Source organism: Harpia harpyja, chromosome 16 (genome assembly GCF_026419915.1).
Source record: "Harpia harpyja isolate bHarHar1 chromosome 16, bHarHar1 primary haplotype, whole genome shotgun sequence".
NCBI lineage: Eukaryota > Metazoa > Chordata > Aves > Accipitriformes > Accipitridae > Harpia > Harpia harpyja.
The window spans coordinates 3,385,255-3,402,371 of NC_068955.1; the positions used below are offsets into that span (position 1 = coordinate 3,385,255).

A 17,117-nucleotide genomic window follows, 5' to 3' on the forward strand; every position below is an offset into this window, starting at 1 on the left:
CTGCTTCAAAACAGTGATTGTCCAAAATTAACAGGCAGAATAACTCAATTAAATCACAATTTTAATGTATCAATCATATGACAACTGCCCACAGTTTAATTTTACTAAGCTGTATCACATTTTCTTATCAAACAAAGAGAAAAGGTGACAAACACAGTGAAAGTTTATTCCTTTATTGATAAATGCTTTCCAGACTTTCCAAACTGGATTGTTCAGTTAAAACCAAACCCACAAAATACTTTCAACCTAAAATCCTCAATGTCCTCCTTAGAAGACACAAAGGGGAGCTCTGTTCTGACCACAAAGGAAAAGCTTGCAAGCCCAATTCTGGTTTTGGAAATCTAGAGCTTCAGTCGGCTTTTTAAATAAGATCTTAAAGATTAATTTACAAAATGCAATATAACTATGTGATATGATGCATGGCATTGAGATCTGCAGGACAGTAAAGAATCTTCAAACATCTCGAGCTGATGTCTATGAAGGGGCTATTTGGCTTCTTCGCATCCTAGAGGAAAAGAGGAAGACAGACAACTTACATACAGCACACTTCGCTCCAGGCTGGTGAACTTCCCAGCATTACAAGCCATAAGGACTCCAATATAATTTGCAAGGTACAGAGAAGCTGTCAGCAGTTGTGAATAATATCCATTTCTGATCATCTGACAGCAAGCTCAAATTCTTTAGCAAAGAAGCCAGTGACTGGAGCCACTGGATGAAAACCTAAGAACCCTCATCATTCTTCACCATTATGAGTTGTGACATCTGACCACAACAGCTTCACAAGAAGTACTGAAGACATCAATTCCAGACAACCCACAGAAAAAGTGGATCATCAGAAACAAGAGACATTCAAAGAATCAAAAACCTTACTCAGAAGTTGAACAAGAGCCAGCTCCAAAACACAGGAGGCAGCATTTGCTTGGAGAGACCCATGCAGAGAAATGACATTCCTGACACCAGCGCTTTAATATATACTGTAGGCAGGCGATTGTCAGGATAAGGAATGGGCATTAACAGCCTATTTAGCCTCGAAGTCACTAGGGCATCTTGTGTCTCTCATTTTATTTCCCAGATTAGCAGTTTCACAAGACTCATCTCAATACATTATTCCTTCCTTGACATGTCAACTGCTAGGAACACTTCAGGGACTTGTGCACCATCTTTCTGGTGCTTAATTAAAGTAAGATTTCTGAAGAATATTTGTAAAGCTTCTACAATAAGGATTCCGTTGGAAGAAACTACCTTAGGGGGCTTTGTTTGTTTGTTTTGTTTTTTTAAAGAGTAGACTGAAATCAGACAAGCGCTGCGTGCAGACCTACAGGGGCCTCCAGGCTGGCTGCATTCACTAACAATCATGCTTTATTTACTCCGATTCTGGAAGCTTTTAACTGAAGCTAAGGACCAAGACACTCACCAGTCTTCCTGGTTTAAGAGGTAGCAGCAACCACGCCCACCTTCTGGGCAGCTTCTTTCTTGGCTTGGTGAGCCTGCAACACCGCAACGGCCTCCTCCACCTCGGGGAGACAAGTTATCTAGTGAGACCTGCTCTCTTGACCAAAGCCTCCCACAATCCACCCCATCTAAAGGAACAAGCCAGTTTACCTTTGACCGGAGGGACTCGGGAGACTCGAGCATGTGCAGCAGCTCTGAGTTGTCAATCTCTAGCAGCATTCCTGTGATCTTGCCTGCAAGGCTGGGGTGCATAGCTTGAATCAGAGGGAACAAACGTTCCCCTGGGGAAAAAAAAAAAAAAAAGGAGTTCAGACAGCCGAGTTTCAATTAAAAAGTCATCTTTGAAACCTGAGGGGATTTCCAAAGTAAAATGCAGTCTGTAAGGACTGGAATTTCACTTACCCAGCATCTGTTTCTGCTCCTGGGGAGGGGCAGCAGCCAGCATGGAGGCCGTTAGTGGTTCCTGTCCCTGCACATGTACTGCAGGCTGAGGTGCCTATATAGAAGGGCAGACATGAGGGTTCTGAAATAGATACTAGGCTGATTGCTTCATATTTAGAGACAATAATAAGATATTCCCTCCTTCCAAAACACAATCTTTGTCAAGCCTACAGGAGACTTAAGTTTCAGAAAAGGACAGATAAGGTGCCCTTAGTTCACAAACATGCTCCCTCCAAGTCCTGAACTCAAAAGCCCATAATGTCACACACAGGCACTGTAAATATCTTACAAAAACTGGATCAAACATTGTGAGACAAATATTGCAATTGAGAAAGAGCAACATCCACGCCTGCTTTTTTTACAACACAGAGGTTTGTGGGAGAAGCAAACTGTGCTTTCAGTGATACCCTAGTGAGGACACGGCAAAGAGGTGAGAGAATGAATGGTTGCAAAACGGGCAAGCAAAGAACCAAGAAAAAGATCCTTACAGCAAATCTGGGTAAAAAAGGGCTTGCAAGTACAAGACAGATAAACCAACCAGGTTGCCCCTGGCAAAGGTACAACTGCCAGGTTTTTAAATTCCAAATTATGATGCCTGTCTGGGTTATAAAAGTTGCTTGAAGTTTCTGTAAAAACACTTCAGTTGCATGTAAAACCTGTTGGACTGCAGTAACTGCAGGGACTTCACAGCCCAGACCCTTGTGTTACCTGCAAAGGCTGTACAGCTGGGTGTGGGCTGCGGACACTTGAGGCATATTTATAAGGAGGAACCGCTCTGGGAGCAGGGGCAGCTACAGGCGGACGAGGAGCTAAATTCTGCGCTGCAGTGCCAACGCCTGCAAAAGAAGAGAACAGAATTACAAACACCTGTAGCAACATGCAAGCAAGTTGGGATGTCTGATATTAACAGCTGAATTCAAACTATACTCTGCACAGTAATACTTCTTTAGAAACTGGTCTCCAAAACACAACTGGCTACTTCAGGAAGGGGCTATTCTCCCTAAAACTAAACCATGGATTCCACATCTTGCATTAAGGTATTTTCTAGCTATTCACTGGAATAAAATTAATTTGGATGCTCTACTCTGAGAACAATATCCATATCCTACACAGCCTTTTTTTTTTTTTTTTTTTTTGAGAGTGGTAGATGTTGCAGAGGTGTAGAGATGAGTTCCAAACCAGTGGAAACCCATCTGGATTTCCAGTGCTGTGCTGTAGCACCAACTGTCCCCAGACCCGCACTGCACAGCAAGGAATAGGAAAGATTCAGGTGCTGTCTCTGCCCCTTGCTCCAGGTGGCCTTTGGTTATCCGTATCTGACAACCATCTTTGGAAGTAAGAAGTCAGGTCTCAATAGCATCCTCCTCCCTCACAGACAAGGGGAAGAGCCTGGGAGGCAGACACCTTACCAACTCGCTGGGCAGCGGCAGGGAGGCCACGAGAGGCCGGAGCATTGCCGGCAGGGGCCAGATGGCGCAGTGCTGGCCGTGGTCCAGACTGGCGCATGGCATTTGGCATTCCCTGGAAGCCTAATGGAAGAAATGAGGGGAAATCCTCAAAACAGAACCGACTGGCAAGTCAGGACAGTCAGCTACAGGAAGCAGGTTGGGGTTGTGCATGGAAAGGAAAGCATGCATTGTTCTTCTTGGAAAGTAGAGCCAAAAGGGTCATACAACCAAAATATTGTCTCTAGCGTGCCCACCTTGAGGTCTTCCCCCTTGCTGCCAGCGTGGGTTGGGTCTCATCTGTGTCATCTGATTGGGTGCATAGTAAGCGGGTCTGCTCTGAGCCTGCAGAAAGATCAGACAAGCTCAGAGGCAACATCTAAGTGAGTAACAAACATTGTTTACAACATGTTTTGGCAGTTGTTGCCAGGACTCAACACTCAATTCACATTAAGAGAACAGGCAGCCAGGAAGTCACAGAGTTAACTCCACTGACTGCACCCCTCATTAGGAGTTATTTGCTTATAGGCATAAGAAAGGCTCAAGGAGATTACTACAGCTGAGCCATCAAAGCTCCAAGACAGGTTAAAAAAACAACACCAGCTCAGCTCACCTGGGGCACAGCAGGCATGAAATATCCCCCAGCAGCAGGCTGGAACTGATTAATGATTGTGTTGGCAGGCAAGGCTCTCATCCCAGCAATGCGCTGCATATACTGATTAGTTAGATGGGCCTTTCGCTCCTCTTTCCTTTGTGCAAGTGCAACATACAACGGCTTTGAGCCCACAATTCGCCCATTCATCTCTGTCACAGCTTTCGTAGCTTCCTCTGGAGAGGAAAAGCAGACAAAGCCAAACCCTTTGCTCCGTCCATCTTCCAGCATCACCTGCAGCAAAGATCAATTGCTAGTGGAGTACCAGTAAAAGAACTTAGCCTAAGAATCCATATTTTTTTTCAATGTCAGATTTCAGGCAGGTAGGACATAACTGTTGCAGAGGTGTAGAGACAGGTACTCGGTGAATGAGAAGTCACCTGTCTGGATTTACTCTGCTTTTCTGTAAGCACCATGTGTCCCCAGGCCCACACTGCACAGTAAGGAATGGGAAAGATTTGGTGCAGCCTCTAAACACACATAGGGAAATGCCATTTCATGCTTATTGGCAGTCACCTCAAACAAGCATGTTTGCCACTTCCTGCCTCCCTCTTTTCATGAGGGAATGAAACAAGTAAGTTTTCAGTAAAATCCCACAGAGACCCAAAGAAATCTGTGTATTTACTAGTCCAGATGTTCTCAGGACCACAACGACCAGGGATATAAGAACTGCTCTTCAATCCCATGTCGATAACAGCTCCTTCTTCAGGCTTTAAAATCCAAATACTCCCAAACCCCACAATACCTTGGCACTTGTTATCGACCCAAAAGGTGAGAACTCCTTCCTCAGTTTTTCATCATCTATAGTGTCATCTAGGTTTTTAATGTATAGGTTAACACCCTAGAAGGGAGAGAACAATAAGACATTCATAACAAAGAAAATCTTGAGCACCTTGACTGTTAGCATCCATCTGCCAGAGCTGCAACGTGTCTGAAAACTCTTAATTTAGCATAATGTTCCTTTCATACCACCCAAAGCTGAAGGCGATAAATGTTGCAAAGGCGTAGAGACAAGTCCCACTGTGGTGAAAGGGAGCTTGTCTGGATTTCCTCTGCTTTCCTGTGGCATCGCATGTCTCCAGTCAGCACTGTATCACAAGGAGTGGGAAAGATTCAGATGTCATCTGACGTGACCCAGTTTTGCCATAAATTAGAGAGACAACAGTATAGGGTTATGCTGTCTCTTACCATCCTTCTAGGTATCCCCATCCGAAAATAAAGGAGACTGCACGACTGTTTTCTTATGTCCTCCTAAACATTCATTGCCAAGACTATGCGCCCTGATGCCCCCTTTGCCCCCAAATACCAAGGAGTCACCTTTACATTTTAACTCCCAGGATATCTTATCGGACAATGACGGATTACTTTGTCAACTCCTTTCAAGTCTGCCAATAGACTGAAAATGGTGCTTAAATTCATTAAGAGAATAGACTATTCACCTGGTACCGGCTGAGTCTCTCCTGTTTTAGCTGTTCAAACTTCCGTTTCAGCTCTGCCTGGCGCTCGACCTTCTTCTGTGCTCGGCCTACAAATACCATTTTCCCATTGATATCCTTTCCATTCATTTCTTCTACTGCCTGGACAGAGGGTTCAAGAGGAAACTGTCAACTGCTGAAGCGAGACAGCACCTGATCCTGTTAAGAACAGGACTGTTCCAAGCTCACATTGTACCCCTGCCTGTTAGCCAATAAACCAAGGCTGCCGCATTACCTTTGTGCCACTTCCGTGTAACAATGGCTAACTAAAGACAAACTGAAGTTATCGGGAGAGACCATGCTGACACCACCACTCTAAGTGCTGGACAAACAGCAACTTGTGAATTTATCCCCACCCCTTCTTGCAATCAAGGCCAAATTTTAACTAGCATACTACTTAGAGAAGACCATTTCTAAGCAATGTTCTCACTCCAGATACCTCCCTCCTCCTTAAGCCCTGCATTGTAGTATTTCTTCAGCAATTAACATTCTTGATTATACCACTGCATTCTGTGTGGATCTAGTAATTTGGAGAAATGCCAAGTTACCCTTGAACGTCAAGCTAGTGAGGTGCAAAAGGTTTCCACTTTCACACATCTAGAAAAGGTTATGCCTGAGGCAGAGTCTTCTCTCATTTTAGTAACAGGCTCCTATGATAAACCAAGTAAGTTTTTCTTCTCTGAAGATACCCAAGCAGCATAAAAATTGGTCATACCTTGTTAGCATCTTCATGCTTTTCAAAGCTTACAAAGCCAAAGCCTTTGGATTTTCCGGTGGGGTCTGTCATCACTTTAACACTCAGAGTTTTACCTGTTACCAAAGCACAGGGCTAGTAAAATATCATAAAACTATTTCAAGACTATTAAACTCCGTATAATAGCCCCAGCTCGCGCTCTCTCACCTGCTGGTCAGTCTCTGCCTCCTGTCCAATATTTGGCACAACTACTACCCACACCTCAACTCTTTGTATTCCTCAGCCTCAAAGTGACCCAGGTAAACTGTTAAACTACCATGGGTCATGAAATTCACAGCCTCATTACAAGTGTTTCTGTATTTACCATATTTGCTGAAGAGCTCCTTTAGTCTTTCATCATCCATGTCATCCCCAAAGTTTTTAATATAAACATTGGTGAATTCCTTTGCCTTGGCTCCCAACTCAGCCTCCCGCTCTTTACGAGACTTGAATCTCCCAACAAATCTGTAAGAAAGAATGAAAATCCCCATGAGCAGCTCGTTTTCAAGAGTGGAAAAACAATGTGTGACTTGCAGCAAGGCAAAAAATGAGTGTGTAGTAGAAGCTGGGAACGGGGACAAGAAAGGGTGACAGCAGAACAGAAGGACAAACAGGCCACAGACCAACCAGAAAAATCACCTGTCCTATGGTCGGCCAAAGATGCCCACCCAGCTCTGCAGTGGAGAGAGTATTGGCCACAGAAACCCACCCCAGCCCACTAGCAAAGAGGTAGCAAATCAAGGCTTGGTTAGGGAAACCCACCAGCCCTGTAATGGAGGGGTAGCAGGCCATGGCTTGGGCAGGGTCACTCACCAGCCCTGTAGTGGAGAGGTAGCAGGCCAAGGCTTGGGCCAGGAGAACCAGTGCCTTGTGTGTCCCTGTTAATACCGAGATGCATCACGGTTCATGCGATCGTTGCTGCTTCTGGCTGTGACACTCACACTTTGCGGTCGTTTAGCAGCATGCCGTTCATCTTCTCGATGGCTCTATCTGCAGCATCCTGGGTCTCAAAGTGCACAAATGCGTAGCCCTTAGAGCCATTCTCATCACACACCACCTAGATATGGGAAAGGAAAACAAAATGTCAGCTCTCAACATGTTTTCTCCTCTGTCACACTCAGACACAAGGCCAGCACAAGAAAATAGGCTACTGCCAAGGGTCAACACTAGGAAGACAGTATCTGTGTTTCAGACTTGCGCACTTCATGACCAAATCTGACACAACTTCAGCAATCCCTGACCTTTTGGTCAACTCTGCCTTTTAGAGACTTCACTCCTCACTTGGTGAAAGGTGGCCCTTTCGCTTCCTACGCTGGACATGTCTGATCATGTCACCGCTATAACAGAATTGGACAAAGTAACCACATCTCACCTTGCAGGACAAAATATTCCCAAACGCTGAGAATGTGTCATAAAGTGCCTTGTTATCAATGGATTTGTCCAGGTTCTTAATGAAGACATTCCCAACCCCTGACTTCCTCAAGGAGGGGTCCCTCTGAGACCACATGATGCGAATGGGTTTTCCTTTGATCACATCAAAATTCATGGTATCTAGAGCACGCTCAGCTGCAAGAGAAGTCAAGAACAGATTTCTGTGGTTTGTTAAAGAATAAAGGTTTCCATCATGTGGGTGATCGTTTTCTCTGAATTTTACTCAGCTCATGGAGACATCTGGGGTAATATCATGGGCAACCAATTCCAATGACTTTTTAACTTAATGTCTCAAGGGACCTCTTTGCAGCACAGTCACTAGACAGGTTTAGGCATATAATAGGTTTAATAGACTATTTTAAATTTACATTATACTGATGTTTTCACCACCACAGCAAAATGAATCTCAAAACTCCTGGAGTTTATTAGTTATATTCTTAATTATTATAAAGATAAATTGCTCCACCCAAAGAAGGAAAGGAAATACAGGAAACCCTGGGGAAAAAAAGGGAAGTAACAAAAGTGACTGTTTGGCTTGTTTGCTTTTCATGAAGCTCACATCTACCCGTACTTATTTCTATTAAGAGAAAAGGATCATCTCCCTATCAGGTCAGGGGAAAAGTGCACGAACACATGGCTGGCTGGGAAGAAGACACGAGTCAGCCTCTGTAACTTACGTGGCCAAAAAATGATTCCCAAGTTGCTCAATCTAAAGATGACAGCAAGAGTGGACAAAACTCTGGAAAAAAGTCCATATATCCAATCTGATTAACAGGGAATTGTTTATCTAAACTCTAAAACCCCAGCACTGTCATTCTAACCTACACTGAACCCCCCCTTCCATGATTCTATTTCTGCTGCCTACTGGTGTATTAAAAGGATCATTACGTACACACATTAGGATCTTGTTCATAAAATTGAGATGCTTGGGACTCTTCTGCGCCAGAAAACACTCCCAGCATGGAGCGAACAGAGGAAAAAAAAAAAAAGACTGTTAATTCCCAGCATGAAGCAAGGAAAGAGGGGGATAGACAGGCATTAAAATCAAGGAATATTAACAGGGCAGAACCCAAGTTTTCCAAATTTGTTTGGCTCAGTTCTTCCAGGCTACCTTCAACCAGTGATACGTGCTGAGTAGATTTCAGGAGCAGCAAATTCAAGGAAAATGCCAATTTGAACACCTTCCTTCACGTGACTTTGCTAGCACAGCCAGAGGAACTACCTGGCATTTCACAGAACTATCTCTAGGGACTCCAGTAGGACATTGCCTACAAAAATCTCCTGCACTCCCTACCACCAAAGTCAGTTTCAACTCCTGCTTGAAGTTTCTCAGAATTTTTCCATGTGCTTTGAAATGTTTTGTGGTGGTGTTGTTTTTTAAATTGAAGTGGTGCCATCACTATTTTCCCCAGTCCTTCACACATACACCCAGCTGGGAAACAAGCTCTGCTGGACTTCTTTCCTGAAGTAGTCAGGCTTGCAAAAAGGAAAAAAATAAAAAAAATTGAGGAGGAAAGTTATACTTGCTAGGACTCTACTAGCTCTGTTTAGTCAAAGGTGTTAAATGCAATTAACTGCCATGCTAAAATGATTCCTCAGCTGCTACTCTGAATCAATGCAACTGAGGTTCTTCCTGCAGTCCATTCCTAGTAGGCACTTCAGCAGGCAACTTGGTCCAGCTTGTCAAATTTGGCAGTGTTTATTAATAGCAGGGAAAGGTCCTCCAGAAGCATGTGTTGGCAAGGACACAAACTAGTTGTATATACCATTTGCAGCAGAAACAGGGCTCCTGCTGAAAGGTGACAACCAGATGAAGCAGTGGCATGCAACCAGAGGGAACTGCAAAACGCTCCACAGCAGCTACTGAGGTATAAACTAGTTATGAACTTACTCCCAGTTCTTTCAAGCCTCCTAAGCATATACTTAAGCAGATACTATTGCACTACTCTTTCAATAGCTTGCTAGTATTCCACTCCATTTATACTCTGCTTGAAATTCACTGAGACACTTGTGAGCAGTGGTATAAGAAAGGCCTAGATGGATTCTCTGATTTGAGGAAGGTCTGCCATACCCACAGGTGGAAATGCAATCACATTACACCAGGATCTAAGAAAACTTGTAAAGGATCAGCATGAGTTATGTGAATGACTCAGACTAAGCACATCTGATTCATTTCCTTAATCTGAGCAAACACCTTCTCGTTTTCTGCTATTTAAGCCACAAAGCTTCAGCCATTTCAGTTCCTGTATCTGTTGCTCTCCCACTGGTTCCTGTCATCCTTCCAGCAGACTCAACTGCAACTCATGTATAACATTATACACACTCTTAACCTCTTTCAGGCTTCCTTTTCATTCCTCTTCCATAGCCTTCTGGATAGAGAAAGCATATGAACACTCCCTGCAGCTTGCCTTAGGCCTCAAAGTAATTAATCTCCCCTACAGGCTCCCTGATGCAGAGCTAACACAATGCTGGAATTAGCAGCTGTGGTTGAGCAGCATAAAGACAGATAACCACATGCACACACCAAGATTCACCCATGAGAAACTCTGCACAAGGAGTTTTATTCTGCAAAGATGGCTGCTCTGCAAACCTCTGGACTCTCGCTTACATCACTAAGCAAAAAAGACCCAACAACAAAAGCACATAGCACAAATTTAACCACTTATTTTTTTTAAAAAGAGAGGTTGCATACAGAAAAGACTTAAATCCCTTAATTGCTGAAGCTAGAACAAAATGCTGTTGGCAATAAGCATAGGTAAGTAACCGCTCTTCCCTTTTAACTACACACCTGCATTTATGTTACACAAGTCTTCTCTTACATTGCCTTCTCTTCTTTAAGGAAGAGACAAAAAGTTTATCTATACTCTTCTACACCTTTCTTCAGCGACGCTTATCTAACCCAGCTCTGGGTTCCTTCTTGGCTTGGGAAGTGTTCTGTTCCCTCTGTACTTCCAGAACAGCTTATCCCTAGAGCCATATTAAAGTTTCTCTGCTTCATTACCTGAGTTGTCACATCATGACTGTTATCAGTGTAATGAAACCCTGGAATGCAATTAAACTGCATGAGGAACACATGAAAAAGGAAATTCAGCTTTTCTTTCAAATGAAACAAGTTTGTTTTCTTTCTGCCCTTCACAGTCAAAAGGAATAAATATTAACGACCACAGCTGAGCCTGAACTAGTCAGAACTTTCAAGTGTTTCCTTAATCTGCCTATCACAGTATGACAGATTCAGTATTCAGCATTCACTGGTTACTACACCAAAGAACTGCAATCAAAACCAGCAGAGCTTATTTCCACTAAAAATAACCTCTGCAGCAGACTACCAGTTAGACAATGCATGTCCAGAAAGTAACTCCTTCCAGGGTCAAGCATCACTCCATTAGCTAACAAAAACGTAAAGAAAAATGCAAGCTTTGAATCAATTTGGACACAGGAACTCTGGAAGTACAGAGCATGTTCAGGATGTGACAATGTGAGCGCCTGGTGGCCCCACGTAGTGGGGAAGAGTTCTGGCTACTTGACTTGCTCTGTGGACTTTCTCTAGCCATAAGGACAGAGTCCTACTTACCACACAGAAAAGTTAAAACATTTTCTTCAGATTTACGAAGCACTCATCCTTCCACAAAAGGTGCCAGGGAAATGCAAACTATCATGTATCAACTTCTTTAATACCTGCTACCACTTCAAGCATACCAACAATGTGTCCACAAGAACCTCCCTAAAAGTTTTCAGAGCACAAAGCTTCCTGATTAAGTGGTATTTTGTAGCATCTACTATCACCCATAAATCAAAACAGATTCCTACAGTGCTACAGAACACCCCCCATCTTTTCACAGATTTAGTAAAATGAAGTCCAAATGCATTTCTGATTATGCATTCCTGGAAGAAAATACAGATCCCTCCTTCTCTCAGAAAGCCCTCATGCAGGCAGTACTGTATACTGCCACCTTGAAAACAATCCCGATTTCTGCATTTGACAATAAAAATTATATTCTTCATATTCAGGTCTTTGTTTCAGAGAGACTGCAACACACCACCAATGGGCTCACCTTTTATCTGTTTATGTTTTGCTGCATTACATTTCGTACAGCAGCTGTTTTTACTTATGCAAAGTAACACACACTGCAGTTTGCCAGACAGAAGAAATTAGGAGCATTTCGGAAGAGATCTCTTCACAAGGGCAGGAGGAATTTGAGTATTTCTCCTTCCCAATATTAACTCAATGATTAGGTTTAAATCACTTGACCTTCTAAGATCTACCAGTAACAAGACACCACTTACTTTGTCAAAGTGTCACTTGAAGTACTGGGACTTCCTAAAATGTCTGCTGCCTCACCAGGAGCCCAGAATGATGCAACCTCCCTCTAAATTCCTGCCTATTTATCACCATAAAAGATTACCTTGAAATATATTGGAAGGCCACCGGCCTTTGTATCTGTATAAGGAGCAGAACTTTTCTGCTAAAGCAAGCACATGTGACTAGCCACTCTTCCCTTTTAACATCATAACTACACTTCTTATACAGGTCTTCTCTACTTTAAGGGAACTTTATCTCTAGTCTTTTGCACCCCACCTCCCCAACATTTATCTAATCTGAGCTCTGAGTTCCTTCTTGGCTTTATTTCTGCTTCTTGTTTTTATTTCTCTTATCCTGCAAAATGAGATCATAGCTTAGACAAAGGCAGGTAAGCCTGAGTGACTGTACCCTTGCTTGTACAGCACATGAACATACCAAGGTGGTTTTATAAGAGGGAGTCAAGCACAGACAGGGTCATCAGGAGAGGACCACATACACAGGCTGTCAGGCTCTTCCCTTCTCACTGAGAAATTTTAAAACAAATACATTGCTTAGCCTGCATAAAAAGCACTTCTGAGAGTTCCAAGAACGAGAAATTATGTACTGGGGTGCAAGCCAGCTTTTTATCAGCCTGGCAAGAGAAAGGATCAGAAGTGCTCAATCAGATCAGTCCACATCCCAAGGAATGGACGAGCAGAAGGTACTCTGACCTGGGAGAGAATGGAAACTAGGATGGCACATAGTCACAAGAGACTACATAAAATCCAAACATTCCAGCCAAGAGCTCAATCCCAGAAACTCTGCTAGCTTGCAGGAATACAATTTTGTAGTAACGTTTCTGTTTTCTACATAACAAATACTTTGATCCAAAGTCAATATATTACCCTGTGCAGCAAACAGACCACGCTCTGCTGTCTGTAAAAATGTAAAGCAGAATAACCTACTACAGACTAAAGGAAAGTTCACTTGCTGCTGAAGTCTGTGCTGTTGTGAATTGATTCTAAATTCACTGGAAAAGTTTGCTCTCATCTATCATTTGGATGTCTCTATTGCATATAGATACTGCTAAATCCCAGCACAGAGCAATAAACTTGCACCAGTCAAGCAAAGGCTCTGAAAACTAGGGCAGAATACACTGACCCATTTTTCTTCCAGAAAAGACATGTTCCAAAATGACCTCCTCTGTCCCATCTTTCACATGCTACTGCTGCTTCAGCTCTGGAATACCTACTTGAGCAGGAACTATATCAAAGTATGAAAAAAAGTCTGGCAAGAGCAAATCAATGTGGCTTCTGCATGTGAGACAACCTGGTTTCTCATGCATTGAGCAGCACATCTTCTTTCCCATTAATGCAAGAATACCACTTCCCAGACTGGAAAACCCATTCAGCTGCTTGCACAAACACAGCAACCTGCAGTCCACCAGATCTCCCAAATAGGAAATTGGAGGGGGTGGGCTGCTAGATGCTCAGCCAAACTGAACATTCAACCTGGGCTGACTACTCTCAACTTTTTCTGCCAGGACTGACTGCACAAAGACCCACACAAATAGCCCAAACCTACACGAGAACCACGGGGAACACAGTGGAGATTACTCTCTTAATGCGAGGAACAAACCCAAGTCTCCAAAGTTTAATATTAGTAAGAGAGAAAGAGGTCTCTCTATCAGAGATGTTACCACCATGTGCATTTGCAGAGTATTTTGTAGCCACTAAGCAGTAACAAATATTCCAGCTTCAGTCACTAGCAAGTGATTACTTACCCTGTAACTAACATTTTGGTGGACAGCCACATGGCAATACACACCAACAGCAGTGCGGATTAGCGGGGAAAAAAGTGAATAAAAGTGAAGAAAAAAAAGCCATAGATGTGGTTGTATAGGTCACTTACCATCTGCTGGCTGCTGGAAGTTGACATAGGCATACCCGAGGGACCGACGGGTGATCATATCCCTGCAGACCCGAATGGAGAGAACAGGCCCAGCGGGGCTGAACTTCTCGTAGAGCATGGCCTCGGTGACATCGGGGTGCAGGTCACCCACGTACAGCGATGCCATCGGGTAACTGCTGGCAGCCGTGTTCATCTTCCACCCAGCACGTGCTCCCACCGAGAACTAAGAGGGTTTTATTCTTGGGGTTTCTTTAAGTCAAGCTTTACGTAAATATTTAATCTGGGGGGAAACTCAAAACCTTATTTAAAAGCCTCACTAAGCAGGAGCCTGCAGAAACAGCTTGGGAGAGAGGGGGGCTGGCAGGAGGCCCGTGACCGGGGACGGCTGCTCCGCCACGCCAGGCCCCAGGACAGAGAGCAGCTGAGGGGGGAGGAGAGGCCTGGAAATCAGAAAAAAACAAAGTTAAGCCTCCAGGAGAGCGGGGCTCGGATCTGAAGCCAAAATTCATACGCTGGCTCCTGAGAGTTTCTCCCGTCAGCGCTGGAGCAAAACCCTCCTCGATCTCCCTACAACCACGTCCCTTATTTTGCTTTAAGAGTCTAATTTAGCCCCAATTCTCCAGAGCGGAGGCCGTTTGATTTTCTGAGGTAAAAAAAAAAAAAAAAATTAGGGAAAATAATCCTCTCTGTAGTATATATTTATACGAACCTTTCTATTAAAATTAAACCTCCTCTGCTAGGCTTATATTTTTTATATATATATATACACGTAAAATAGATCGGCTCTAGCGGGGCAATAAATAACACGCGGCGGCGGTTGAGCGCCGAGAGGGGCGGCCGGGCTGACAGGAAGGGAGCGGGCCGGAGCCGCGCTCGCCCGGCGCCCCCGCGCTTTCCCGTGCCCTCCCTGCCCTGCGGTCCCGGCCCGGGGCGGCGCTGGGCCCGACACCGACTCACGCGCTGCGGCCCGGCGAGCGGAGAGGCGGGCGGCGGGCGGCGGGCCCCCCTTTATAGCCGCCGCGGCGGCGTGAGCGGGCCGCCGTGCCGCGGAGAGGAGGCGGCGAGGCCCGGCGGGGAGCGACCCCCGGCGCCCGACGCGTCACCGCCGCCCGCTGCAGCGACTCCAGCGGGGGGGAGGACCGCCCCGCCCCGCCCGGCCTGAGGCGAGGGGAAGGCGGGGCGGGGCCAGCCCCGGCTGAGGGGGCTCGCGGTTCTCCCGCCCGCCATTTTGGGGGTCGCCGGTCGACGACCCTCATCGGGGACGTGGCGGCCCCACGGCCCCTCAGGGTTGTCCCGCCGTCGCCCTGGCTCCGGCTTCCTCACATGCCCCAGGACAGGCTGCGCCTCCATTTTTTTTCCGAGCTGCTCCCAGGGCCGGGAATCCCCAGCGCCCCGGGGGGTTCTGGCCCCTCACGATGAACGCGTGCCACGCTGCCAGGCGCTCACCGCCCCTCGCTGCTCCTCAGCGAGACCTGGTTTTCCTCAACAGCATCCACCCCTCGCCTCCCAGGAATGTCTACCTCCGCCAAGCCAGCAAGCGACCCAATAAAGAAGCGCAACAGCTTCCTAATCCTTCAAATCTGTGTGGTTGCCATGAGAAGTGGCACCCAGGTGGCATTTGGAGGACAGCTGTGCAGTCTCTCGGCTCAGTCCACGTACTGATCCCATGGCAGCAAAACTGGCACCAGAGTCTTTTCCCCGCGCAGGGATGGCGGGCCAGATTTAGGGCAAAATGGTCTTCTGCGGGCAGCTGGCGGGGACAAACACCCACAGCAACACCCCCCAGAAGGGTGTTCTTGGGCTTGTTTTCCATCCCATCCCCATCCTCTGCATGCCGATGTCTCGCGGGGCAGCTCAGTCCTGCCATGAAACATGAGGGGCCCGGGGGCTGGGATCGGGGCGAGGAGCAGGACGAGCAAAGGAATGCACCAGGAGAGTGAAAAATTCCTCTGGGATAATTTTTTCTCACTGCTCCAAGCTATTGTTTTGGAGGTGTCACTGCCGGTGAGATGAGGAGCAGCCGTAGCTGGAGCCATTCCCGCAGCCTCCTCCTCTCCAGAGCATAATTTTTCCTTAAATAAGTGCGAGTTCCTGCAGCAGCCCTGGCACTGTGCCAGCTCACATCATGGGACGCCTTGGAGCAGGACCAAGGGTCCTCAACGTCTCTCCGTGGAAGCGAGCTGTCAGTCCCTCTTCCCAGGGTGAGGGTTGAACAACTCCGAATGCAGAAGAAAGCTGCTGGAACAAGAGAAGGATTCACCCCCCTCCACTGTCCCACAGCTTCATGCTCACGAGATTTAGCTCCGGGGAGACCCGTAATTATCTATTTCCAGCATCTTCAGCAGACCGTGAGGACACAGCAGCGCAGGATTCAGTGATTCATCAGTGACCTTCAGGCACCATGGATGTCCTGTTAAGGGGGACTAAGTCTACAGAGGCTGGTGGCTGGTCTGCTGTGACTTTTCAATTCTACTTTACATTGCCTTTAATTTGCTTTAAAAGTGGAATATGATGTTATCATAAAAAAGGGATATGATACCTATCCCTTCATTACAGTGGAATAGTCAAGAGTAGCAGAATAAAAGGTAACAACAGCAAAGTAAATTGTAATATTTTGCAATATTTTCAGCCCAGATTATTTTCTAAAGACACAAATCATCTTCCACCTGAGCTCATCATCTTCCTCCCGAGCTCATCATCTTCCTCCCAACAGCCGGTGGTGCTGGGAGGCAGCACTGGTACACACTGGTGGGATCACGCCCAGCGCCCACTGCTGTTTCGCAGCTCAGTCCTCTGCAGCCCGGTATCTCCTCAGCTGGGAAACCACGGTCTGAGACAAGCGTCTTGCTGTGGAAGGAGTTCGGCATGGCTCCCACTCTAACAGCTAAAGTCAAAACACAGTAGAGCTCGAAGAACATGTTTCCATATAAAATGCCCTTTGGCTGCAAGCAGCCACTGTGGCTACACTGAGAATGGCTTTTATTTGAAACATACTTACTGACATTTCCCTCCCCTCCCAGGGGACACCATGCAGACAACTACAGTCCTGTGTCCTCCTTGGTCCTTTTCACTCCTGACACGAACTGACGGGCTGGGGGTACCCTCTGCCCACAGGGGCCCAAAACTGCCCCAGGGACCCCACTGCTCTTGGTACCCTCAACACACAAGTGCAGCTGCTCCTGGTGACCACCGAGGCCCAAGATCCTCCCAGTTCACCTTCTCAAGACCTTCAGCAGTGCCTGGAGCAAAGGTTACATCTTTTAATGTCTTCGTCTCGCCAGTCCATTCCCATCGATGA

General features: G+C 45.9%; 1 protein-coding gene and 3 non-coding genes across 5 annotated transcripts; all 4 read right to left on the reverse strand.

Annotated features, from left to right (window-relative positions):
* Positions 1–157: 157 nt before the first annotated feature.
* On the reverse strand, positions 158–14,897 carry PABPC4 (poly(A) binding protein cytoplasmic 4). Of its 2 annotated transcripts, XM_052811430.1 has the most exons (16): positions 14,777–14,893; positions 13,820–14,259; positions 7,571–7,764; positions 7,140–7,255; positions 6,524–6,663; positions 6,181–6,275; positions 5,430–5,567; positions 4,736–4,831; positions 3,952–4,224; positions 3,596–3,683; positions 3,303–3,422; positions 2,602–2,729; positions 1,855–1,948; positions 1,603–1,733; positions 1,415–1,514; positions 158–505 (listed from the first exon to the last, which is right to left on the reverse strand). In XM_052811430.1, exons 2-15 carry the CDS (start codon positions 14,010–14,012, stop codon positions 1,428–1,430), a joined length of 1,893 nt encoding a protein of 630 aa, XP_052667390.1. In that variant the 5' UTR covers positions 14,013–14,259; positions 14,777–14,893; the 3' UTR covers positions 158–505; positions 1,415–1,427. The 2 variants fall into 2 exon arrangements, with proteins under 2 accessions (XP_052667390.1, XP_052667391.1); XM_052811431.1 differs by lacking the exon at positions 3,303–3,422 and having other exon boundaries at positions 13,820–14,897.
* On the reverse strand, positions 3,039–3,167 carry LOC128153166 (small nucleolar RNA SNORA55). Its single transcript, XR_008238862.1, has one exon. It is a non-coding gene; the product is annotated as a small nucleolar RNA SNORA55 (small nucleolar RNA).
* On the reverse strand, positions 4,323–4,455 carry LOC128153165 (small nucleolar RNA SNORA55). Its single transcript, XR_008238861.1, has one exon. It is a non-coding gene; the product is annotated as a small nucleolar RNA SNORA55 (small nucleolar RNA).
* On the reverse strand, positions 4,980–5,111 carry LOC128153168 (small nucleolar RNA SNORA55). The gene has a single exon (XR_008238864.1). It is a non-coding gene; the product is annotated as a small nucleolar RNA SNORA55 (small nucleolar RNA).
* Positions 14,898–17,117: the final 2,220 nt, after the last annotated feature.